We start from the raw sequence: 27,115 nt of genomic DNA on the forward strand, positions 1-27,115 counted from the left end.
ATGCAAACAGAAAATTTTACATTCTCTCCAAATCCCAGTAGAATAAAAGACAAAGAATATTATTAAAAGACACAAATCTGTAGGAGAAACAAAATGGGGAGGTATAACAGAAACAGAAGTAAAATGTAAAAGGTCTTTGCAGACCCTAAAAAGGCTAAGATCTAAACAAGAAATGGGGAAAATTGAGGAAGAAGCAAAGTACATCAGCATCCTCCTTAGAGCAGAGGGAGTAGAATGACAGCAGTCAAAATAGGACGATCTGGTAAGGAATAATTTAGACAAGAAGATCCCTTCCCAGAAATTGCAGCAGTCAAAAGAGAAAATAAAAACAACCAGCCTCTCCCATTCCACTCTCATTAATGAAAACAGACAATGCTACAGGAAGAAAACAAACAAACAAACAAACAAAAAGTATAATTAAAATAGCATATGAGGGAGGACATGCTATCCCTGAAACATGAACAGGCTGCTGCAAAAGGAAGCATTAAAGAGAAAAAACAATAATAAAATCCTCAGAAAGGAAATAGTGCCTATGAATTATGATAGAAATTTTCAGAGGAAAGTTGGAAGCTGTAGTTAAAGAAATCTACCAAAAACTCTTTTAGAAAAATAAAGTGATAAGCATAATCAAGGTTAAAAAAAAGACATGTAATTGTGCGTGTGTGTGTGTGTGTGTGTGTGCAGTACTGGAGATTGAACCCAGGGCCTCTGCACTGAGCTATATCTTCAGCCCCTTTAAAATTTTTCATTTGGGTACAGGGTCTCCCTAAGCCACTAACTTGCCCAGGCTGGACTTGAACTTGCAAATCTCCAGTCTCCCAGAGTTCTGAGATCATAGAAACGTGTAACCACATCTGGCCTTAGATTGGCTTTTTAACAAACAAGTAAATATAAAGTCCAGAATAAGAAAAGAAAAAAAAAGGGAAAAAGGGGAGGAGACAATGTCTTCAAACAAATACTTGAAAACAAACTTCCAGACATAAAAGATGTGCTGTATGAAAACTGCCACTGAGTACTTGCAAGTGAATTTGAATATATCACACAAAGGCAAACTGTTCTGAAAGTTAAAGCACTGAAGACAAAAGCTTCTGTCCCACAAGCTTCCTAAATTCTAAATAAAGAATCAAGTATATAAATGTTATTTGAGTTTCTAGTAGTACCACAGGAAAATAGAAAACAATGCAGAATGTTTCACAGTCCTAAGGAAAAAGATTTCCAATCAGAGTTTTATATTCAGCCAAACTGTCAACCAAATTACATACACAACAGAATAGTCATTTTCAGAAAGGAAGTTTCCCTACTTTACTCATTTATACCGTCTCAGGAAGTATACAGCAAGAAATACAAGTTGTGGGAAAAAAAGAGAGAAACAGATAGACAGAAAAAGAAAAACACAGAGAGATGGGGGGGTTGACAAAAATTTCAGGATAATGGTGAAAATTTTCAAAACAGTATCTCAACAACGGAACCAAACTGTAACATAACCTAATTTGAACAAGTAAAAAAGCTCCAGAAAAGATTTATTCAAAGAGATAATACTGACAGAATAATCAGTTGAGCATATAATGATGAGATTTACATAATTCTGAGTGATTTCAAAATAGGATAATAACAATTATATAAAACACCAAGGTAACACACAAAGGAAACAAGGCAATTTACAACATGTTGTGTTGCGAAAGTAATAAATATATTAAGACATAGCTCAATTTGTGAGTAGCACTTCTACAGCCATTCTGGGTATACACTGAATATTTACATAATCAAAATCGTGACAGGGCCAGGATTTTGCTCAGTGGTTCTACCGCCTGCCTCGCAAGCGCAAGGTCCTGTGTTCAATCCCTGGTACTTCCCCCAAAAAAAATTCATGACAAAAACTATACTGACATGTCACAGGAGTGGTAAATGTACTTATGTGGTGGGATGCTGGTAAATGAGTTACATTCATTTTCTACAGGGTGAAGTCAAAAGACAATGCCCACAGTGAAAAATGAAGGAATAACAACATGTGTATGTCAAATGGCAATGTACAAACAGTAAAAGATTCAGCTGCATGTTTTGAAATAATCATCCCTGTGGAGGAAAGATAAAAGAAGCGGCTGCCTCCTGGGATTTCTGTTCTTCATTACAGACCTTATTATAGCAGTTTGCCCTTTAAACCTGGCTTATATACACCTGACAAAAATAAAAACTATGTTTAAAAAGTAAAAATTGTATTGCTTTACAAAATTCTATCATTTCCCCTTACATCCCTGATTAATTGATTGCATCTGTTAGAGATAAACTGATAACCTCAGCTTATTTGTAAAATAATTTTAATACTACTAATTTGGTTCGTGAAACATTATATGGCTTTAATATTTAGTTTTAAATATTTAGAAATATATGCTGTTTGAATGACCCTGCAAAAGTCAAGTGCAGCATAAATTCTAGAGAATATAAACAACAAATGCTCTACCATTCGGCCCTGGGGTTCCTTGAAGCCCTGGGAGTCCGGGTAAGCCGGGGGGTCCTGGCTGCCCTGCTTTTCCTGGGACAGAGTCAGGCCTCGCAGGAATACCCGCTTCCCCTGGAAACCCCGGAGGACCAGGAAGCCCTGGTGGTCCGGGAGGTCCAACAATGCCTGCAAGACAAAGCAATAATGAAAATCACTTGTACTCACAGAGTAAAGATTCCTGGCAAAAGAAATCACAATTTGTACATGCTTCCTCAAATCATGAAAGTGGTTTAAGGGAAATGGATGGCGACATAGGACACTACATTCAGTGACAGATGCCAGGCAAGGAAACAGAAATGTCATATGATCTCTCTCAAATAAAATAAAGTCACAGAAACAGAGAGTAGAATGGTGGCTGTCAGGAGCAGGAGCAAGGAGAGATCAGGGCGTTATATTACAGAATCTCAGTTCTGTAAGATGAACAAGTTTGGGAGATCTAATGCACAACATGGGGCAATATTTAACAATATGGTTCTGCATACTTGAAAATTCAAGAGGATAGATCTTAAATTCTCTTACACACATACACACACACACACACACACACAATGGTAACTGTGTGGAGATTAATCAGTTGGAAAGTGATAATCATTTCATAATGTGTACCTACACTGGAATGGCAAGTTGTATACCTTAAAAAAATAAAATTTTATGTTAATGATATCTCAGCAAAGCTCTTAAAAAAAATAAAATTATTCCCAATGACAGTGCTTAAAAGAAGTAGACATAGAAAAAAAAGTTTTAAAAACTTGGCTTAACACAAAGCATATTATAGCTAGAAAGAAAGAGTGAAATCATGATAATCTGAATAAACTGCATTAAATGAAAAAATGGTAGAAAACAGCTCAAAAATAAGTGAATATGTCAGCTATCAAAATACTTTGCTCTCTTTGAAACAAACTCAAGTGCAAACAGGTTTGGACAGTCAGACTTTCCTACCTCTTCACTGCTCTTTAGAGCTATAGGGAAATAAATATATTTAATTTAAATTATTTTTCAATCTTTCTACATAATAACTTGTTAAAATTAATCTCAATAATCTTATTAGCACATTAGTGGATAAATATAGAGCCACCTAATTGTCTATGTAGAGCATAAACATCCTACCTTTCCCAGCAGCTCAGGTTGCTAACAAAACAGAGGTGCCAGCTTTGAATTTGGCCTTTCCACCTAGCCATGGGACTTTAGGCTATTTAGCTGTTAAATCTTCTCTATCTGTTGGCCTTATTATGAGGATTAAATATATAATCCACATAAGGAGCTTAGTGCAATATCTAGCAATAGCATGAGCTTGGTGAATGTTCAGATGTTTTGTGTGTTCATATGAGGGTCCAAGAGGTGCAACAGCAGATAAATCTTGGCTGTCCTTGACATTCGACCCCTCTTGCTGGTAGGTGTCCTTGGCTTAAAGACAGCTGGAAGCTTTTAGATGAATGTGACCATCTCTCCTAGCTCCTTCTTCCTAAGCTGGCCTGGTTCCAGAATTCTTCATGGAAGACTGCATTTCTCAAAGATAGCATCACAGTTACTTTGGCCCCTCATGCTCTTGTAGAACCTTGACATGCCCCTACTGCACCTGCCGTGTAAGCTGAAACACCTGGGACTTGGGGTCCTGAACTGCCAGGCAGACAACTGCACTACTTTGATCCCTCTGGTGCTGTATGGAAGCCTAAATAAGTAGAAAACCCACACAGGGAGGCTCTGAAATGTCACCACAAATACAATGCTATGGCTCATGTCTAGGTGTCCCCCCAAAACCTCATGTGGTCATTGGTGGAGCTTTCCAAAGGTAGATGGATCTAGAGGGTATGATGCTGGGATTAAGGATGTGTGATTACTAAATTAGTTTACTGACTGATTTGTCTTAGTTCTGGGTGTGGATAATAGGAAGACCCACCCTGGGGATGAGTGCTACCTGCCTCAAGGGTATATAGGTTGGACAGGACGTAAAGGACAGAAAGATGACTGTGCTGCCACTTGCAGCTTGCTTCCTCAATACTTCACTGCTTTGCTGCCTTCCTGCCTTCTACCCACCATGAACTGTTTCTCCTCTGTGATCCCCCTCTACCGTGCCACTCTGCCTCAGAGACAGCCAACTATGAAGTGAAACTGCTATAAACTGCAAGCTATAATAAACCTTTCCTCCTTTAACTTTGGGTGTTGGTTATTTTATCTCAGCAATGAAAAAAGTAGCCAAGACATACAGGAAAGAGATTATCAGCTAGGACTGAATCTCTGCTTTCTGTCTCTATGTGACTGTGACCATGTGAAAATCCCTGAGCCAGAAATGCTCACTTTAGCTCTTCCTAAACTCTTAAACTACACAAAGAGTAAGAGGCAATATAAGAATTATTATTGTTTCAATCCACTAGATCTGGGGTAATTTGTTCAGCATTAAATAACAAAAACCCTGTCAGTAGCCAGTGACATAGCATGCAGGTTACAGTAGTAGCTGTGGTGACCATGTACATACATATACTTGCAAACTTTATCTTTTCCCCACAAAAACCTGCTGAATTTATACCTTTTAGACAAGACACAGAAAATTGAGGCCAAGTATCAGTGACACTGTAAATAACAGCTAGTGCACTAATTCTTTGCTATGCACCAGGCTGTGTTCTAAGGATTGTCTACATATAACTTCAGTCCTAACAAGAGCCCATTCTACAAATAAGAAAAGTGAGTTAAAGAGGTGTTTAATAAATACCTAAGATTAGATAGTTTATAAGCAGCAGAAATTGGAGTCCTTGTAGTTTGAAGTACTATCCTACAGTGTACTATATAGAGCCACTAAATGGTAAGGCTGAGATCTGATTATAGGTGTCTGATTCTAAAACCCTCATCCCATGGCATGTAATGAAGATAACTATAAAAATTATATGTATTTTAAGGGCTCTGTACTTTAATGCATTAAGAATAAATGAAAATGTGCCTCCTGGTATATTGGCTGCTGTCCAGGCTTCCTGCTCTCCCTCAGTCTGACTGGGATTCTCCACAACCAGCCACTGGATAACCTGGATGATTCCCACTGCCTGCCCTCTCCCAAGGAGGACGCTTCATCCTCTGCTAACAGAGAGAATGGGTTGCCGTGTATTTCCGCCTTGACCCTGCCACAGTTGGGCATGAAATCAATGAAGTTGTGGTAAGCATCAAAATTTTTTTCCAAAGAAAAGAATAGAATAGACACCAGGGTATATTCCATACCAAAAAGGTTTTATGCAATGAAGTCTGTTTTAATCCATGGGATTACATGTGTAAATTTGAGTAATATATATAAACAGACAGCAAGATAAAGCACATTTCTTACTGTGGATCACAGTCAGTAATTTAAAGCCACTTGGTTAATTTATTTTTAAAGTGGAATTAAAAGCCTCCTATATATTTGTGTTTGAATCTTCTAGAGACCCTTGTTCTTTATGCCCACTGGGTTTTGATTTCAACTTGCTGGAGAAGCTATTTTATTATAAACAATACCAAAAGGAGAGATCTAAGACCAGTCTAGTGCTTTCTAACCAACAGAATATTCTATCATCTGATTTGTACAGTCCTGGGTCAATTAAGTTAAGACAGCGTAAAGAATAAATGATCTCGACAAAGCTGTAGGACCTTTGTGATCATCCAACCCTGCAGAGTAGAAGCTAGATTTACAGAACAAACAAGAGTCTTGTATTTAGAAGCTGAATATCTCAGACAACTTCCTTAGGCTTTCTCAGTAAATATAATGAGACACAGGCTGGATAAAATTACATTTATTCAAGACTTGCTCCTCTCACATGTTCTGTTCTCCTGGGTTTGAAAAATGCAAATGTTCTTTAACTTCTATTCCCAGCCTTACCAGGAATATTAATCAGCCCAGCTCCCCCAGTAGCTCTCGGCCCTTATACCAACAGGACTCTCCTGGGCTTTAAGTCTAATGTCACTATGACCTATAGTTCTCTTGTTTTGTTTTTCTTTTAGGAAGAGCAAAGTCTTTTCTTTGAAGTAAGGCTGAATCAAAGTTTTATTTTTCAGTCATAATTTCTTTTGTACATTGCATATAGAAGGCTTAAATTGGGGCCTTGGTAGATGATCGAAATTTTACAAGTAGATGTCAACAAGGAGAGCCCAGGAACATGAGGAAACATTAACTCTAGCTGCAGTTTCAAATCTAATTTGCCACCTTGGGGGAGGCCTGTTGTGTGTCTATGTTCCTCACAACATGGCTGATATAATTTGATCAGCTAATGAGCCTGTATTTTTTTCCTAATAAATGATCGATTGATTTGAGTCCAGTTATCCTCATACTGACGGTACATTAGAAATGCAGGGCCACATTTGCATTGTTTGCTGGGTCTGAGGTGAGCAGGGCACTGATCTCTTTTAAACACTCCTAAGACGATCTCAGTGTATCAGTGGATGTGATGTAGGGAATCCGGGATGTAAAATGCAGCAGATCCGTACCTGGACAAGCTTCCCCTGGTTGGCCTGAAGGACCTGGGGGACCAGGAGGTCCAAAATCTCCCATTTCTCCATAGAGGCCAGGGAATCCTGGGTCTCCTGGAGGACCTGCCAAAGATCATGATAGGTGTCAATAAACTCTGTATACATTTTGAAATTCAGACATAATGACTTTCTGTGAGGCTTCAGAAACATAATTGGGGACTCTTGAAGTTTTCTGACACATTTTAGGTGGAATATCTTAGATTGGGTCCCCTCATGCTGGCCTTCACAGATGAACTTCGTGTGACCTCTACCTGTCATTGATCTAGGGTTCTAACTAAGAAGTAGCACCTCAAGAGGTGTTAGTCAAATGATCTTCTATGTTTTTAGGAATTAAAAATATTATTTTCTGAAAATTTTCATTATGGAAATCACAGCATACAGTTTACAAACAAATAAAATTTGATATCTTAGACCACTAGACATGAACCAAGATGTGCCTCTCTACCTGCATGTGTATAATTTTATTTTCATGCTAAATTTCAGGTATTAACTTGCCTAATGCACAAGCCACAGGAATGACGGGCCAGACGCTTTTGGCTGGGACACTCAAGCCATCCTATTTCTGCATAAACTGTGGAGGAAATGAATAGAACACAAACCTTGGAGTGGAAGAGACGGAGTTACCAAAACCCCTGGTGGTCCCGGGTACCCGCGGTCTCCAGGATCCCCCTGAAATTATTCATTTGTTCACTTTTCTTGGAAGTATGACTGTTTAAATCATGTTTAACTCTGGGCATTTAAACAAATATTAGAAAGGCCACTCGCACAATCACATGAGTAGAGGCTGTAGGCTGACTAGGGAAATGAAGGGTTCATGAAGTTCCAGGAAGAACAAAGATATATTGATCTCCCACCTACACAGAGAGGTAAACAAGAAACTGACAAAACTTCCACGAAAGAAAAAAAAATTAAAGTCCAACAAAATTTTTCATATGGCCATACATTAAATACTTCTGAAGTCACTAATTTTTTTTAAATAGAGTATATGCATTAGTATGTAATGTGGTGCTCCAGTACAAATAATTTATTCACCTGTAAATTCTGAATCCTCCTTTCATTTTAGCAGCAAATACTAAACATTATCATAGGGCTGGGGATGTGTCTCGGAGGTAGAGTATTTGCCTACCAGATGCAAGGCTCAGGGTTCCATTGCCAGCAGAATAAACAAACACGATGCCATAATTATGCTTAATATAATGATAGGATAATATAGTAATCATGCATACTAAACCACAGCATGCATTAAAATAATATAAAACTAACTCAAACTCTTTCATTCATTTTTGAATGGTTCTTTAAAATGCACTAGATAATATAAGGGAGATAAGATTTTATCAGAATATATTTAATAGAATCATTTTTTTACCTTTGGGCCAAGAAATCCAAATAGCCCAGGATCTCCAACCGGCCCTTGTTCTCCCTACAAACAAGCCAAATGTGTATTTTTAAAAATTAAATATAATCAGGTGACAAATTAGCTCATTCTCATCTAATCTGAATGACACAGGCTCACTGAGGCTCTGAGTAAAGTCTGATGCTCATGCGCTACATCAGACAGTTTTGAGGTTCAGTTTTTAGAGCCCAGCTCAATCCTGTAATCCATGGAGTAAATGTGTCTGCCTCCCAATCACTGGAAGCGCTGGCATCCAATAGCACAATCTCTGAGAGATGCTGAACTGCACTTACTAGTGGACAGGTACCTGTCATCTCTATAATGATGCACATTTACCTTTAGTCCTGGAAAACCTGGAGATCCGTAGGAACCAGGGTAACCCTAATGGATTCAGGAAAAATCAACAAGCAGAATTAAATTAAAATGCACGAGCTGACTTGTTGTATAATATTTTTACCTCATCAAATTGTTCTATGCATACATAGTCTTCTTTGCATAAACAGTTGAATCAAAGGAAATTAATATAAAACACATTCCATTTATTTATAATTTTTGCTACTTTGATTTTTTTTTTTCTGGTACCTGGAATCTAACTCAGGTCCTTGTGCTTGAGAGGCAGGCAGCAGAACCACTGAGCTAAATCCCTGGCCCTGCTACTTTGATCCTTAATTCTATTTGATTCATGTCATTGCCAGTGTTTTGATTAAGAATGTATTTTCATTGTTTTGACTTCCCATTTTAATTTGTTTAATTTAATCCTTGCACTAAGTCAACTATCTTTAAAAATCACTGCACTATATGTGTCTAGAAATTAAGAGTTGTTCTGTGAACCACTCATAAAAAATGACCATGGGTTCATGATAAAAAGGATCATAAAAGCCAACGTTACCCCATTCGGTACCAAATCTAGAGTTAAATAAGCTCAATGCCCATGTCCAGCTAGAAACTGTACGGTGGATCCCAGGGGCATCCCATTAAAAACACATGTGGTGATGTTAGTTGCCTGATATTGAGCTTTTCTTCCAAAATTCTATTCTTAGATCAGCATCTTATTTTTATGGAATAGGTGTAAGTTAACTATTCCAAATAACTATCACACTGACACTGAGCAACACAAGAGAGGCCATAATCCTGTTACTTGCTCTCGTATTTTTTTGTCTTCTGCATGCCTCATTTATGTAAATGATGCCAATAGAAGGAATGCGCTGGGACTTTTACCTATCACACAATTCTTGTTCTCCAAAATATATGGTTCTTATGTGAGATGTTCTCTACTTTTGAGCTCATGGGAATTACAAATCTACTCTTACAAATCTGTAGAAGAGCAATGCCTCCAAATTCACAGAAGGTAAGAAAAATTATCCTTACCCGAGGTCCTGGGAAGCCAGGAATGCCTTTCTCTCCTTTCACCCCAACACCATGTTCTCCCTTTAAAAGATCACAACACTTAGACAACACTGTTTCATGAACAAGAAAGCAACAATTTAAATCAAGTGCATTAATCTAGAGGCCCTGTGGAATTACAATGAGATAGTAAAAAGTCTTGGGCTGGGGATTTAGCTCAGTGGTTCGGTGGCCTGCCTTGAAAGCGCAAGGACCCGAGTTCAATCCCCAGTACCAAAAAAAAAAAAAAAAGTCTAGTAATGTGAATGTATGATCAGACAATACAGTTAATATTTAAATCAAAATTTTAAAATTTACTACAGTAAAAGGCACATTGGCATCAACCCCCCTCATAACATTTCCTCTTGCTTGGAAGCACTTTATCTCGTCATGCTTGCCACTTTCTGAAGCAGTTCTGGAAGTGCCCTTTCGTGCGTTTCTTTAGAGGTGCTGTCATGGATGCCTTGATGTCCTGAACTGATTCAAAATGTTCATACGTTTCTGCCAAGTGAAAACATTATTGAGGGTCCTCGTCCACCTTACTCACTGCACCTGGAAGCCTATGACTTCTGGGTCCTTCCCAAAGTGACCATGAAAGAGAAATGTTTTGAAACTATTCAGGACATGCAGGCATCCCTGACAATACATTTAGAGACACTCATGAAAAAGAACTTGCAGAACTGCTACAGACAGTAGCCAGAGCTATGGGAGAAGTGGGTCTGAAGCAAAGGGAAACATTTTGAGGGGGATAATGCTCATGTGACTTTTACTGTAACACATTTTTAAAAAATTAAATGTTCACTATATTTTTTGATCACACCTCATATAGACTAGCATTCAAAACAATGGCACCTCATGCAAAATAAAATTTGAAATTCAGTAAGCACCTAATACAAATGAAAAAGATATTTAAATAAATGACCTTGAGTCCTGGCAGTCCTGGAGGTCCAATCATTCCAGGAATTCCTTTTATACCCTAAAAAAAGCCACACATATGAAGAATATAATCTGACTTATGTATCATAGATTCCATCTCCTAGAAATCATCTCTTCTCATGACCTGTTTCATTAGTTTATGTTAATAAGGGAATACTCTTCATCGCTACTAATTAGCAACTAAGATCCCCGCATACCCAGGACCCGGACACTTCAAGACAGTATCAGAAATGCATGAGGTGTGGGGTGGGCCACCATGGAACTAGGGTCACAGACGTAAAATATGAGAAAGCAGTCACCAAAAGAAGTGGTTCATTCTGAAGTAGTGGAATTTAGCCAGTAATTAAAAAAATACACACACACACACACACACACACACACACACACACACACATATATAACAGATTCTGCATGTGGCCAAGGGTAACAGAGGAATTAACATTTGCTACAGTTTGTCACATGCTCAGCTCTGTGCATGTTACCCTTTCAGTTACCAAGACATCAGACTCATCCATAACATCCTAGGACAGACAAATGGGCTTGCTGCTGTGGTCTTTTCTGTCCACATATCAACCCAATATTCATGAGGCTCTGTCTTTAGAGGTCTTGGCACATGATAGCACCTGGAACAAGGTATCCATTCAGCATCTGAGTAAACTTGGGAACAATGAAATCTTCCACACCTTCATAATTCACCCCAATACAATGGGGCCAATTATAGCACTGGCCTGTTGAGATCAGCACTGCTACGCACACAATGTTCGCCGGCACTGTGCTGCCATGGGTGTGTGTTCAGGAAGTGTTGCAGTGACTTACAGTTCGACTTATGGAGTGATGTTACCTTTTCTCCTTTATGGAGGCAAAATTCAGGTGGCTCTACCAGTAGGGTGGGTCCAGGAAAACCTTGTTGGCCAACTTCACCCTTAAACAACAACAACAAAAAAGCCAGGAGAATAGGATTTGCATGTTAAATTATGTTTTGAAGCAAAACACACTTTTTTGTTTCACTCATACATTATGCTATAATGCTTCCAATCCCATGTCATGGATTTAAAGTATAAACCACGGCAAATTCATAATTAAAAAAATGATAGTTTTTTGTTCCTTATAGAAATAGTGCACAGTTGAATATAAATTTTTAAATGAAAATGACTCATAATATTAGCATCCAGAGATAACCTCTATTAAAGAGTTGGTATAATTCCTTGTGATTGTGCATATATCTGTGTATACAAACGTATGCATACGTTTATATATATACAAATGTACATAGGTATATGTGAAAAAATGGTGTTAAAAAGTTTAAAATAACTAGAAAAACACTATATAATACATTAGCATAAAATATACAATAAAATATAATCTATATTTTATTAAATTTTTAAATAATGTCATATTTTTATGACAATTTTTACCATTTTCCAACTGTATTAATGATTCTTCAAAATCATGACTTTTAAAGCCTATCAAATAATCTATCATAAAAATGTAGTATGATTTGCAAGCCAATCTAAACTGGCTAGATTTCTAAAAAAATGTATATTAAATAAATTTAGGTTACTTTTTACTTTCAATAATACTTTAAAACTATATAAAGTAATTAGCCAAGTTTTCATTTGTGTTATTATAGATATTGTTGCCTTGGAGAAAAAAGGGGCATTTGAATTGATTTTTCCATAACAAAACAATGAATTCTCATCCTTAGATACTTTGTAGTTTTCTGATTGTCACTATGGTTCTGCACTTAGAACTGTCATTCCCCTTTGGCAATTAAGACCAGGCTGTGAGCAGGTCACCTGTGTTTTCACACCAGGCCCTTGCTGGTGGTGGGTACTAGGATGTTTCTTTACAATATCTTTTAGTCCTAGTTTCTTAAATTCCCTATACCTTGCTTTTACTCTCGGTGAAAAAGAGGTTAGAAAAAAAAAGAAAAAGAGGTTAGAATACTGCCTCCTTCAAAGCATTGTTTTGTTAAATAAAAAATATACATAAGATGCTTATAGCCACACATTAAGAACAAAGTACACTCTCAAATATATAATTATTAAAGCCATTGTGTTTGGTAAGTGGGATTTTTGAAAGAATACTATGTTGTTTATACGGAAAAAGGAATTCAATCTCTGCATAGATCTGGGAAGCTACAGAACAGCCAAGAAACACTGTCTTTTCTTTTCCCTTGATATGTCCTGGTAGCTGATATAGTAGTGTTAGTATACCAGCTATTCTTCATAGTGCATAAATAAATGGTTAAACCAAACCCCCAAACAACTCATGAGTAAATGGCTAATATGGGTGGGTAATAATAACCATCCTTATTCTCATAGCTAAGGTAGTTTGAGGACATCTCATTAAGGCCAACAAACAGGAAGCTTCTTCAAACTACAGGCCATCCTAGTATTTTTTTCATACTGTAAAAGGACATTTAGTCAGGTCAGTCAAAAGCGTATTAAAGAAATCTATGAAGAATAATACGTAAAAATGTACATGATGATATCACCTGGGAATAATTAGTAGCCATGATGTAGGGCAGTGTTTCTCAAAATAGGGTGGAAAAACATGTTCTTGAACACCTGAGAATTCTGTATCAATATTCCAGAGGATGCATCATTCATCTGACAATTTAAAGGCGTTACGCATATTTGGATCATGTGAAGGGCCACCTCACGGCCAAATACATCCACATTACTCTATAGCCTCAGTTTGCAAAGGCATCCAAATTCCTTGGCTCTGAAAATCACACAGCGTCAGTGCTTGGGTGGCTCTCTGAGCCACTGGGTCTCGATTACATGGGGAGGTGGGCTTCGGCTTTGACAAACATTCGCAGGGGTCCATGACTTTCCAAGTGGGACAAAGATTATTTCAATGTGTTTTCATTCAGTCATCTGTTTGAGTCAGTGGTTCTCCGGGTTGGAAGGGGAGGGAAGCGACTGGAAACTGCTTCTTCCCAGGGACATTTGGACATCTTGGCACATTTCGGGTCATCACAGTTGAGGGGAAAGGATGCTGCTGGCATCCAGTGGCTAAAGGATAGAGGCTCTGAACAATCGTGGAAACCACAGAAGGGCCCCCTGAAACAATCAACTATCCAGAGTGTCATGCTGAAGAATCCATCTCTCGGTGTATTTTACCGTCTTTGTCGTCACTGCTGTTACCAAGTTGGGTTTATATGTCTCTAACTTGTTCTTTTTCATCAGGGACATTTCCCCACACCATGACGTCTTCATCTGCATTTTTGGCTACTGCCTTGTTCTGTTAATGATTATGCCACAGCTGACCTCAGGAGAGCAGGAATCCGTTCTACCTCGCTAAGTACACACTCAGTGCCCGTTGTAGCCTGGCTTAGAGTAGATGCTCAGTATCTGCCCAGCCTTATTGAAAGAGTCACTCACCTACTGCTGGACCTTCTGATTGTTTCCAGACAAGCTACCATCTGAAATCACTTTTCTAAAGAGCACCCTCACTAAGTTTCATGCTTTCGCAGGAAGGACTTTGTGTGAGGAAGGGAGAAGAGGAGGTTGAGGAGGGTCTGGGCGCAGAGGAAGGCTCAAGGGAATTGGTAGAGGAAAGTGGGGATCGTGTTCTTAAGTGCTTATATTCCTGCCACTTATCCTCCAGTGTGGATTTCAGGATTTGGGGAAGTAAGCCAGACAAATCAAGTAAATAAGCAAAGCCACTGCTGTGAGGATACATATAGTCAAGAGTGCTATACATCTCTTCTTGCTAGAGTGAAACACGCCATATAAATTAACTTGAGTTTAGCGTTGTTTTCTCTGTCACTTTACAGCTAAAGGTATTGGTAAAGTGAAAGGGCTATGGTAATTCAGCAAAGAGAAGCTCTCAGCCATAAAAATGGGCAGCGGTTAGATGCTGAACGCCAGCCAAATACTAAATCTGGACAGCCTCCACAGCTAGACTGTGCAAGCCCTGTAACACCTGCTACTCCGTGCAAAGGAGATCCTTACCGGGTCCCCCATCTGCCCTTTTACTCCGATACCAGGACTGCCCTGAAAAAGAGAAGAAAGTAAATCTAATTTCTTTTGACTTTTAAAAAAGTAATAGAAAGCAAGTAAGATTTTTTAATGAAGTTTATTCAAATCTTTGGGGAGTCTGATAGGAGGAAAGACACAGTATGACAAATGCCAGATGCTAGTTGCTTCATTGAGTAGGCTCTGTTTATGTATCTTACTTATGACCACCTACCTTCAAACCCGGACTCCCAGGGTGGCCTGGCAATCCCTAGGTCAATGACAAAACACCACAAATCAGTTACCAGTCATAGACATCAAAAGGTATCTCACCGGCTGCCCCACGTTCCTATGTAGGAAACACTTGGTTTTAAAATATGCTTATTATCTTCGTGCTCATTTGTAAAAGATAAAAAGAAGAAGCAGATGGCAGAATGGCAAAATAATAGAGACAAAACAGTTAAGAGGAAGCCTGGAGAAGGAGGCAGAGAGAAGAGTTGGTCATTGGGCCCAAAAATACAGTTAGAAAAGAGGATTAAATTCTAGTGTCCTACAGCACAGAAGGGTGAATAAAGCTAATAATAATAATTTTAAAATGGCTAGAAGAGGGGCTGGGGATTTAGCTCAGTGGTACTACCACCTGCCTCACAAGTGCAAGGTCCAGAGTTCAATCCCCAGTACCAAAACAAATAAATAGGCTAGAAGATTTTAAACATTTCCAATACAAATAGATGGTAAACATTTGAAGTGACATACTCATTTTCTGATTTGATCATTACACATTGAATGCCTATGTTGAAATATCACGCTGTGCCCATGGATGTATACAATCATCGTGTATCAGTGAAAAATAAGACATATGCATGACGGACTTGGTGTCATGGGTGACGGACTGCGCCGTACAAACACGATGCTGGTGGCTTGTCACTCAGAGAGCTGTGTGAGCAGGGATTCCTGCCCACAATGGTGGGGCTTTGAGGATTAGGGAGATAGTAAGCACTCAAGAAGCCCACTGGGCCTAACCCGGGGCTTCAATTCCACTTTCTGCATTTATGTCTGTGTCGCCTCTGGGTGTTGGAGGGACAGCATCAGGAGGGCTGCACTTACTGTCAGCCCGGGGGCTCCAGGCTCTCCCACTGGGCCTGTGGGTCCTCGAGCACCTCTGGATCCCTAGATAGGAGAAAAATCAGCACACTTGTGAAAAGCCGACCCAGTCCTCATTCATAGCATGAAGTGCATGTCATCCAGTGCAGAAAGACCTGTGCGCAATCCATTCCTCCCGCATCTTCTCAGCTAGAGCATCTCCAACTCAGCCGGAGGGCAGCAACAGCTGTTAATCCATGATCGGATTCAGTTCAGACTCAGAAGAAGATTTAACATGTAAACCTTGCAAGAGTGAAAGATAAGAATGGCCAGTACAAAGGCCCACAACCCTGGGCCCAGCTACTCAGCAGGCTGAAGCAGGAAAATCCACTGAGCTGAGCAGTTTGGGAAACATGCCAAGACTGGATTGCAAACCAACAAATAAAAAGTTGAGAATAAAAAAAATATGTTGCTAGCTATTCCTAAACTCCATCTATATCACCTCTGGAGTTTTTTTTAAAATTAGGATTATTTGATATATAAATATTCATATATTTATGCTTTGTAACATATGCAGAAAAGATGGCCTACAGGAGCAAAGTGATCAGAACTGTCGTTCTCAGCCCAGGATCAGGATGACTTCACCATGAGCAACTTTATGAAGCATGAAAGTCACTGCGTGCATTGGCAAAGGAAGGCTGTAGCCAGGCAGGATGGAAAGGTGGAGGGAAGCCTCCTGCTCCACTTTCATGTCTCAGTTTGAGAACATACAGAAGTTGCCTTCTATATGAGATGAGCTGCTATTTAGTTATTTTAATAGTAACATCAATAACATCTGATTCATTATTGAGCTTCAGACAATACCAAGGAAACCAACCTGGGAAAATAAATCTCTCAACACCAAGAAAGCGCAAGGCCAAAATTATAGGATAATTGGGAGGACTCACAATTTCTTTCAATATTAATGTTATGATTTGGAAGGACTAATACAGTCAAGAAAAGATGGGGTGAGATATTAAATTTAATACCCAATTATGGATTTGGCAGGTAAAAATGGTAGAGAGAGAGACACCAAGGTAATTTCCACTTGGGGTTCATAAGCAGGAGACCCAGGTATATGTATTATAAGTGTAGTCACTAAGCAGACCTACTTTCTGAAATTTTAAGTGTCTGCATGTACCTGAGCAATGCCACATGATCACTAAGAGACAGAAGGGGAAGGTGAGAAGAAGTCCACGTCTTGCGCATGGGACCTGTGCCATCATGCATGGATTTAACACTCTGCTGCCACCATCTTGAAATCCTTAATAATTTTTGACCAAGGAACTTGGATTTTCCTTTTGGATTCTGTGGTTAGCAGAAGGCTGTCTGAGAGGGAAACAGAAGGAGAAGGCCTGCTCCGGAGACTTACTGTCAAGCCGTCTGGTCCTGGGTCCCCTCGGTCTCCCTGCAATAATAACAGTACACTGTTTTAGAAGAACAGCACCATTGTCCTAAAACATGGATGGTATCAAAATGGAAATACATAAAAGGTTTATTTGGATGAGTTTAAGGGTGCAGTTTGTTTAATTTTTCAGGGTGAAGACAACTGAAGAAGGGATGCAGGGAGGTGCTGTTATTTTTTTCTACTCTTAGGCCCTGGATTCTCCTACTCAGCAAGGACCAGAGAATGACAATATAGAGTGAAGACAGAATCATCCTCCTGTTTGCATTGTCCATTCTCCACCCAGTGGCCCCATTTCCTGCAGGCGTTGCTCTCTGGGAACACCCTTGAGTGGACAGAAAAGGTCCTCATGGGGAGAGCCCGTGGCACCTGCTCCAGCACACATCTAAGGCTTATTATGCATGAAATAAATTTAATATTTTACCCACTTGGGGGGTACAGATATTTTTATGATACTCAATTCATTACATCGTTATTCAACCACAACCATCACTGATAGCCACAATTTTTTCATCCTCCTCTATGGGAACTCTGTTCTCATTAAATTCTAGCTCCCAAGTACCTTTTCTCCTTAGTACCTGGCAACCAGCATTCTACTTTGTGTGCCTAGGAATTTGATCACTCTAAGAGCCTCATATAATGGGACTCATCCCATATTTGTCTTTTCATGACTGTCTTATTTCACATAAAATGATGTCCTAAAGCTTCATTCATATTATTGAATCTGTTGGAATTTCCCTCCCTTTCAGGGCAGCCTAATGTTCACTTATATAGGTACACTCACATTTATATAGATAGACTCCTCTATCCATTCATCTGTCCCTAGCTATTTGGGCAACTTCCACCGCTTGGCTACTGGAAATAACGCCGCAGTGAAAGTGAGTATATAATTCTCTGAGTCTCCGCCTTCAACTATTTTAGGTTATGTACACAGAAGTGAAACTGCAGGATTGTATGGCAATCTTACATTCAACTTTATGAGGAATCGCTTTCCATAGAAGTGGAACCATTTTATATTCCCACTGACGATGCCTGGTGGTTCCAACTCTCCATATAGTTCATTTGCTTTTAATGTTTTTATAATAGCCACTTGAGTGACTGAGTAGATACAGAGTTGGCCCCAAAGTAATTGATCGGCAGACCGGTTTCTTAGGAAACTTTGATGTCTGAAGATGAATTCTCATAACCAAGAGATGGAGGGAAACGGAGAGAGGAGTTGGGGATAAGAACATTTTAACAAATAATTAAGATGTATTGTGTACATGGACTAATAAAAAATTCTCGAACTCATCTCCTCTTCTATCACACTCATTTTCTGTTGTCACAGTTACAAAAATGCTCACCGTAACTAATATTGTACCACACTATACAATTTACAACATGCTACACTTTGAATTATTGTAATGCATCCTATTAACAGTGGGAAGGCAAGGTAGAGATTATTTGAATTTTCTTTCGCAATCAGGAAAATGGGGCTCAGGTGGGGTAAAGAGGCTGCTTAAGTCACAGTGGTACGGGTCAGCTCATGCCTTCCATGTCACCATTATGGCTCCCAGAATGACCTCGTTTTGACTTTGTTTATTCATTTATCATTCCACGCATGTCCAACCTGCTGCTGGCCATTTTTGCTCTTGTTTTTCTGAGTGAAGAGGGGACATCTTGGGCTCCTACATGACGTAGGTAATGTATGTTCCTTCTAAAGATATTTTATTCTGACATTTTCAGGAGGAGGGCAAATGGCTGGCTACAGGCCGGACACACCTGGAAGCAGAGCCACAGTCCCATAGCATTTCCGGTCTAACAGGTATGCACAGCGCACAGGCTACAGATACACTCCGTGAACTCACAAAAGGGATCTGTGCCTTGGTGTTCCTACTTCGGGTGGCACAGAAATTAAGGTTTACTAGAAGCAAACTAGGACTAGCTTTGCCTAATGGTTTAAAATATTTTTCCATAAGAAACATGGCCACATGTCTCAAAAAGGTACCCCCTCCTCCTCCTGATTCATCATGGCTACTGATCTCTTTACTTATCCGCGGCTTCTCATACAAGGGACGAGGTGGTTACTCAACAGCTTCTTGCATGTTTGGGCCTCACTGCCTGCTGAAAACATTATATTTATCAAGCCTCGTGCTAGAAGCTTTGAAGGATTTTCAAAGTCAATGGTGGTGACTGACTATATTAGAGGGCAAATATTACCAATGGAATATTTTAACTACAAATAAATCAGTGGTCCTCGCCTGGGGTGATTGCCCCCCACTTGGGGGACCTTTGGCAATGTTTGGATCAGTTCCTGGTGGGGATAAGAAGATGCTACTGGAAACTAATGGGGTCAAGGCCAGAGGCCAGGCAGGTTGCTTAGAATCCTATGATGCTCAGGACAGCCTCCCAAACAGGGACTGTCTGCCCCCAAATGTCAATGGTGATAACCTTGAGAAACTGAAATAAATGTGTTCTTGCAATTCCAAATGGTTTTCTGGTTCCAGAAGGTCACAGACATGGTAAGAGCGGCATTTTCACACAATAAGTATGGCGCCATCTCGGTGTGTCAGGGAAATAGTAAAGAACAGTCAGTGCACTAAGTGACACTTCACAGAAAATCCCTCCCACATGCTTGCTGCATGGCTTACCTACTGGAAAAAAAAATAAACCTACAAAGATCATAATACTTACTTGAACACCTTTAATGCCTCCTGAAATGAACAGTGAATTTCCTTTTTCTCCTTTTGCTCCAGGAGGGCCCTAAGAACAAAATAATCAGTTAGGAGGACAAAGTGCATGACCATTGCAGTGTTTTCTTTTCTATATGAAGGAAATTCCTCAAAGTACTCTCCTCCCCAAAGTGCTCCTAACATAACATCTTCATATTCTACTTAATACCTCTTAATTCAGTTGCCACATAAAAGTTCTACTACTTGATTATGTCAAGCTCCTTAAAGAACATACAAATTTCAAGGCTGATCCCACTTCAAAGAGTCTGGAACTCTCTGGGAGAAACTTAATGGTTTTATGGTGAGTTTTATCAACACTTTGCTTGAGAAATCAGATTTGCCTACATAGGCAGTCCTGGCTTTGTACAGCTCCAGTATGCATGAATTTCAGCTCAACAGTTAAATAACACCAGTTCAATAATATGGTTCAGATTTCACTTAACTTTGTAACTGAAATTATTTGAGTAATTGCATGGAGTACAGACTTCACTTCTAGCTGCTCAGCTCACAAATCAATACGTAATCAATAGATGCAAGTTGGTATTACTGACTAATCAGTGTATATCTATCATATAGAAGAGTAAGCGTGCACACACACACACAGAGCAAAGCACATTGGTGAGCTGTTTCCTTATCTCCCAGCAGTAAACCCCACTAACATTTTATAAAAATGGATAGATGAAAGAGAGAATCAGCTGACAAAGACAAAAGCAAAACAAGTTAGTGAAAAATTGCAATATAGGAAATGAAATTCAAGGAAAAGTAAGTGGAGTTACAGAAGAAACAACTGGCAATGGGAACGTGGGTGGCACTGTCATTCAAGAGATGCTGGCAGCCAGAAAAACCAAGAAAGATGAACTTATCAACATAAACTAGGAAAGAGAATGCGATGAAAAAGATGACAATGTCACGGAGAAAACGACACCGGCAAAAACTGTGTGTTAAAGTAACTCTGATATATTTCACAACATTGGAAACAATCCAACTGAGAAAGAAGTATGACATTTTGCGAAGGCTTAGAGAACACATTCATTTTGCATCATAAAATATACAATGAGAAGGCCAGCACCATTCACGCTGTGCATGGTAAATCTTTACAATGAAATGAAACACTGATTCTCAGTGGACTGATTTCAGTGTACTAAATAAGCATTAGTTTTATTTTTTATTTCTCTATATATTTATCAGTGCCAATAAGAGAGTTTTTAATGTTTCAACAGAACATCTTAAAGGCCACAGAAGAACAGTGATTTTTCTCATTAGCTGCTCAGGTTGCTTAGGTGGCTTGTGTGGCTTCATCTTGCATGGCCCTTTTCACATTACTATAGAGTGAGGGCTGCTTCTATGTCAAAGGAGGCAAGGGGAAGAAAGCTGTTGCATAGAATGACCATTGTGGCCAACTTCAGCACTGTGGTCAGTACCACATACTGTGCCAAAGCCACCAGTGAGGGAGAACTTCTGCTCCCTTGAATGTGGATGACTCTGTACAGTGAGGTTTGGTCCCATGTGAAGAGCTTAAGAAATGTGCACTCACCAGTCTTCCAGCCTTGCAAATCCCAGCCCTGCCCACCTCTCCATCCACATCCCTCAGTGGTCCACAGGTGCTTACTGTGCTCCAGGAACACTCGCTTTAACTCTGTGGCTTGCATACACCAAACCTGTTCCTACCATAGGGCCTTTTCCCTTAGGATTTCCATGAGGCTGAGGTATGGGCTTCTTACTGGGGTGCCTCTTGGGCCAGGAGCTCCTCTTTCCCCTGGAAGCCCTGGGTCTCCTCTTGATCCATTGTAACCATTCATGCCAGGTTTGCCTCTGGACCCTGGAGGACCTGGGTGACCCTACCAAAAACAAAGTTGTAAGTGAAGACTTTTTTTTGCAAGAATATCCTAACACAAAGGTTATGCAATATAATCTCAAATCGTGACTCACATGTTGTTTCAATTCATAAAACTTCCTTCCCCACCCATGTGGCATAGTAAAAGTAACTAACAATATGAAATTTTAATGCATCTGATTTAAATTAATGTAGTTAAAGAACATTCTGGGAGATTTGGGAAGGAAACTTGCCCTGAGATCATCAGAAAATCTCCAATGAACTGCAAAGTTCCCAAAATATCTCTTCTGTCTTCCATTTGATTTTCATATTAGAAATCAGTCTTAAATCCACTTATTTACAATGCTAGGACTAACCAGGAAATAAAGCTTTTCATTAGAAGTTCGCATTTACTTCCAGAGCACTGTACTTGATGTCACAAATGTTTTGAAATTTTTGAAATTTGGAAAAATGTTTTCCTCTAATCTGCTTTCGCTAATCTGCAAGAACCTTGTTTTTCAGGAAGAATGTTTTAGAATTATTGTACCAAACTGAAATGCAAGCACCATTCCATATAGTAGTGTAAGAAAATAAAAAAGTTTGCCCAATATTTATATTCTTTGAACATGTGGTTTTAAGGATTCTGATGAGTGTGCCTCCTTTCTTTATAAAACAAAAAGAAAAAACAGAGACCATTTAGGAAAACTTACAGGTATACCATCCAAACCAGGAAATCCAGGAACACCAGTTGGACCCTAAAATCCCAGAAAATAAAACAATGATATAAACATTGCTAAAGTATTAATTAACACATTGACTCAAATAGGAAATCTCAAGGACTGATTTTTAAGGATACTCATCAGCCATTATCACTCACTTTTACTTTGATGAGTTTAAATAACAGCACCTTTTCTACGTTTTGTGTGTACTTTGAGAACGCTGACCGTACTACCTCAAATAAAACATTCAACATTCTGGAAGTCAGAAATTCTACTTCTGAGGGTCTATCGTACAGGAACAAACTCATAAATGTGAGCAACAATTTACAGGACCTTTACACACTGGCACTACACAAAGTTTGGGTAGAATCTAGAACTCCCATTGCCAGGAAATAAAGGATGATTTTATCCATGATATGGCATATTACGCCATGTTGTAAAGGCATAAATTCAGTCTATGAAAATTAATATAAAATAATCTATAAGGCATATCACTGAGTGAAAAGGGGGCTTATAATGACACTTGTGACATGTTACTTGGTTCTTTCTCATTTGGTTAGTTGGATTTCTTAGCCATCCATGGTACATATTTAAGTGCACAGAAAAAGCTGAGATGGTCAGGCTTCTCTGGAGAGAGGTGGGGAATGAGGACAAATGCTCACAGGAACACAGATTTATTTTGGACAAGGTGCAAAACCTAGCAGAGCAGCCCTGCTGAGAGGTTCGTGTGCACTGAGAAAGCGGCTCACCTTGTCTCCTTTCTCCCCTGCAGCCCCGGGAGGGCCACTGTCACCTCTCAGGCCTTTCTCTCCTGGAATCCCAATGGGTCCTGGGGGTCCCAGAGGCCCTATGGGACCCTGTGGCCCGAGGGGTCCTGGTCGACCCTAAAAAAGAAACACGTGAGGGGACCAGTTCCTAAGGAGTGTCGTCAAGCACAAGCTCAGGTTCACTTGGATCCTCAGAAGACTGAAAAGTTAGATTTGAGGAAGGTCTAATACTAGAAACACAGATGACATTGACTTCGTGCAATAAGAACAAATAGCGGCATTTCCTTTCCAACCTGAATATATGTTTAATCAAGCACACAGTTTAAAATATCGAAGTCTCATCGCCTTTAAGTGATGGAAGTTAAGTGAGGGGAAACCTCCGATCTCTTATTTACTTCAAACAGCAAATGATTTCTCTGCCTTCTTTGGGGTCTAGCTTCTGTCACTTAGTTCCCCAGTCTTTGGCTGTGCAATCCATGAATAAAAATGTCGCCTCTCGTTTTAGGTGCAGAAGCTTCATGAGCTCAGTGTTCACCCCGAGGTCCTGAAAGTGGGACCCCTTGGCCCAACGCTGATGGTCTCCCTTCTCCTCACCCCCTCCGCTCTCCACTGCATTCAGGTGGCCTGAGCCCCACCGAAGTGAAGCTCAGTGACAGCAGTCACAGGCAGCCTCCGGTCACACGCTGGGTCTGCTCTGCAGAGGACGTCTGTGCCACTGCTCTCTTCTGTCCCTGCCTCTCCTATCCCTCTGGCCTGGCTTCCAACACCTTACGTGTCTCAGCTTGATTCTCTAAGTTCCAGACCGTCACATACAGCTGCCTCCTTGACATTTCCCTGGAGCCAATGCTACCTCCAGCTTTTTTAAAAAAAAATAAAAACGAGCTCTTTATTTTCCCCCAAATCTGACCCTCCACCTACCTTCCCCATCTACACAGCCTGGAAGTCAGGCTTCGTGTTCTGTCAAATCCGTGATTGACCGATCGTTTCTGCTTTTTAAATCGATCTGAAATTCACCTGCCCCTATGTCTCCAGTGAATCTGTTCCGGCTTCCTCAGAGGCCATCCAGGTTCCTCAGACACACTCCACGCCCCTGTCTGCCAAACACCCAGAGTAACATTACAGTGGAAATCAGTCCCGGCCCTGGCCCACTTTTGAAAACCCCTCCTGGCTTCCTGTGGGCCGTTAGCAGTTAGCACTGCCCCTTACCTTTGGGGCCTTACAGACTCCCCAGCCTCAACACGCTGCACCCAGCTGCCACCCCTTCCCAGTCCCACGGCTCCTCCTGTCCCAGACCGCGGTGCGCCCCTTAGCTCTGAGCAGCTTTCTTCCAAGACCTCCCCCAACTCCATGCAGATCTCAGCCGGGGGCCAGCTCCCCACAAGACTTCCTCACTCCCAGTGCGGCCGGCTTTCCGGCCCTGTCAGTCTCATCACAGCTGCCTGTGCACTTTCTCTGCAGCACCCTAGCACTTGGCCCCTTTAATCACGCATTTGTCCATTGGTCGATTGTTTACTGCTCCAACCAGGTACGAGTACATTATTGAAAGGACAGGGACGTGGTCACAGACTCATCTATCAACGACCACAGCTTTTGGCTGTGGCAATTTCTTCTGCGTGGATAAGGAGTGGGGGGACCGGCGGTGCTGACCACTTCCACCTTCCAGGTGGGCCCTGTAGGGTTAGGAAAGTGATTTTCATATGTTAAAAATAGCAAATCCATCAAAACCTGATCTTGATTTATATAAATTCATTTTATATATTCTTTTTTTTTAAAAAGCTCTATAAAATAATGTATGGAAACAAAGAGACTATTTAAATGACCTCAAAATCTACAATCAGGGTTTCCAAAAGACTCTCCTACATGCAGCTTATGTCTACAAGTGATGTGAGCAGAGTGTCTTTGACTCCCATGGTATTTCTAATAAACGGCTTTGTGCTTCTAGGATATTGGCCTTACGTTACATAAAGGCTGTTTATAACGAGGCCACCACAAAGGCACGGTGCGTAGGTGACAGCCACATCGTACGCTGTCTCTCATGAGTCCAGCTGTGTCGTCCAACACATCTCACAGCGCCGGCAGGCACACTGTGTCTCGTGACAGTTTGCAAATGTCCTCACCCTTCACTTGGCTGCCGTCTTTTGTCTTTTTAAATTTTTTCTAAAGATTTTTAAAAAAATTGTTTCATATCTCCTTTCCCCCTACAGGTCATAGTTAATTGCATTCAGTGATAGGTAAGTCTTGCTATATAGACAGAAGAACTTGATAGATCCTGGAGACGTCTGTTTAAAGTTCTAGGGCAGAACAGACTGCCCTCATGAGGGTGCTGGGCACAGGGCAAAACAATTCCTGCAGAGTCTGACTTACATAAAAAATAGTCACCTGAAATCAGTATGTCAGCCCCGCCCATTCTGGCCACTCACTGCCACTATCTGATAAAGGAAATACTGTGTGCTAACAACTGGGCGTGATCTGTTAGCCAGACACCTCCACACTGGAGCTGGGAACTGGCCCACACTTAGAAGCCACCTCAGAGAGTGCTACTGGCTTTAGCCAGGCTCAGACTGCAGAGGGAAAGGGCGTGGAGCCCTTGAAGCATGGGGTCTGGGTCAGGACCCCATAACAACGGTGCAGGATTCTTTTCCACAGTATTCTTTGTAACAGGCCAGAAAACCGGAAGGCCTGTGAAAATCTACCAACCTGAGAGTGAGTGAGTGAATAAATTATGGTACTGTCATACCGTGGACAGCACACATCCTAGCCCACTGGGGTGTCCCAGAGGCAATGCGGGAGACAAGAAGTCAATGCAGGAGGCAGGTAAGGCATAGAGGTGGACAGTGGAAGGGAAGGCAGCCAAGGGAGGTGTGGCACCAGTTAGTTACAGGCATGGGCAACAGGATCTTGACACTGAGGGGATCTTGAGAGTCAGTGTGGAATACTCATCCCACTCTGGATGGGGTGGGGGAGACAGTGTATTCCCTTCCCGGACTGAGGACTACTGATGGTGGGCAGGATACCGTGGGCTTTGACAGGGCTTTGACAAAAGTCCTCTGATGAAGAGATGCAGAGATGGGCAGTTGGTGTCCCAAGAGCAATGGGTCTGAGGAGGATGTGGAGGGCACTGACGAGAATAGAAAGCAGCCACTAATGAAAGCAAAAAGATTGGTCCAGGCTGACATAACACAGCCTCCTGAAGCTCTTGAGGAGGAAACAGAGTGACCGCTGGTCCAGGCCCTACAGGCAGCCCCATGCTTCGAGCCCAGCCCCATCCCATGAACTTGAGTCTCGTCTCTCCTTCCTTTTTTCCTCCCTCCCTTCCCTTCCTGCCTTTTTTTCTCTCTGTCTCCGTTTCTCTCAGACTGTCCCTGTCTGTCTGTCTGTCTCTCTCAGATGGAATCCAGGGCTGTGTGCTCTACCGCTGAGCTATATCCTCAGCCACATTTATGTCTCAATCTCTCTGACCCTCAGCATCTTTATCTACCAATGGCTCATGAACATAAAAAGGATAATGCACTCAAAAGTGTTTAATAAAATACCTGTCTGAATGAACACTAACTATTGTTATTATGCGTTGTTGCTATAAATGGATAGTTGTAAAGTGAGGGGAAAAAAGTCACAGAAGAGTATGTCATCCGATCCCGCCTTCAATGAAACAGAGCAGCAGACATTTTCCCCTAAATATATGTTTATAAAAGATCTCTAGACAGCTACACCAGAAATGGCAAGAGTGAGAAATGCACACATTCTATTTTTTGTGCTTCTTACAATCAGCAAATATGACCTTCATAATAAAGATTAATTTCCTTTTCACTATTAAGTCATTGAGTCTACAAACGCTGACAACTTTTAACATCTATGTTAACATTTGTATGTCACAAGTCAAAATTGTATGTTTATGCCTCTTCCCTTTTCTTCATCCTAATGG

The 27,115-nt window shown here is 40.6% G+C and overlaps 1 protein-coding gene across 1 annotated transcript in view; it reads right to left on the reverse strand.

The window, feature by feature from the left end:
• The window catches only part of Col4a4 (collagen type IV alpha 4 chain), a 99,052-nt gene that overhangs the window by 53,774 nt on the left and 18,163 nt on the right, over positions 1-27,115 (reverse strand). Inside the window, exons 4-19 of the mRNA XM_010611767.2 lie at positions 23,176-23,310; positions 22,418-22,462; positions 21,616-21,732; positions 19,857-19,925; positions 17,151-17,186; positions 15,764-15,826; positions 14,892-14,927; positions 14,654-14,695; positions 11,533-11,613; positions 10,678-10,731; positions 9,741-9,800; positions 8,709-8,753; positions 8,346-8,399; positions 7,579-7,648; positions 6,938-7,042; positions 2,459-2,623 (exon numbers count right to left, since the gene is read on the reverse strand). Of these exons, the coding sequence (XP_010610069.1) occupies positions 2,459-2,623; positions 6,938-7,042; positions 7,579-7,648; positions 8,346-8,399; positions 8,709-8,753; positions 9,741-9,800; positions 10,678-10,731; positions 11,533-11,613; positions 14,654-14,695; positions 14,892-14,927; positions 15,764-15,826; positions 17,151-17,186; positions 19,857-19,925; positions 21,616-21,732; positions 22,418-22,462; positions 23,176-23,310 (1,177 nt within the window). The remainder of the gene's footprint in view (positions 1-2,458; positions 2,624-6,937; positions 7,043-7,578; positions 7,649-8,345; positions 8,400-8,708; positions 8,754-9,740; positions 9,801-10,677; positions 10,732-11,532; positions 11,614-14,653; positions 14,696-14,891; positions 14,928-15,763; positions 15,827-17,150; positions 17,187-19,856; positions 19,926-21,615; positions 21,733-22,417; positions 22,463-23,175; positions 23,311-27,115) is intronic.

This window comes from Fukomys damarensis, unplaced genomic scaffold (assembly GCF_012274545.1).
Source record: "Fukomys damarensis isolate Sample0158 unplaced genomic scaffold, DMR_v1.0_HiC HiC_scaffold_16, whole genome shotgun sequence".
Classification (NCBI taxonomy): Eukaryota; Metazoa; Chordata; class Mammalia; order Rodentia; family Bathyergidae; genus Fukomys; species Fukomys damarensis.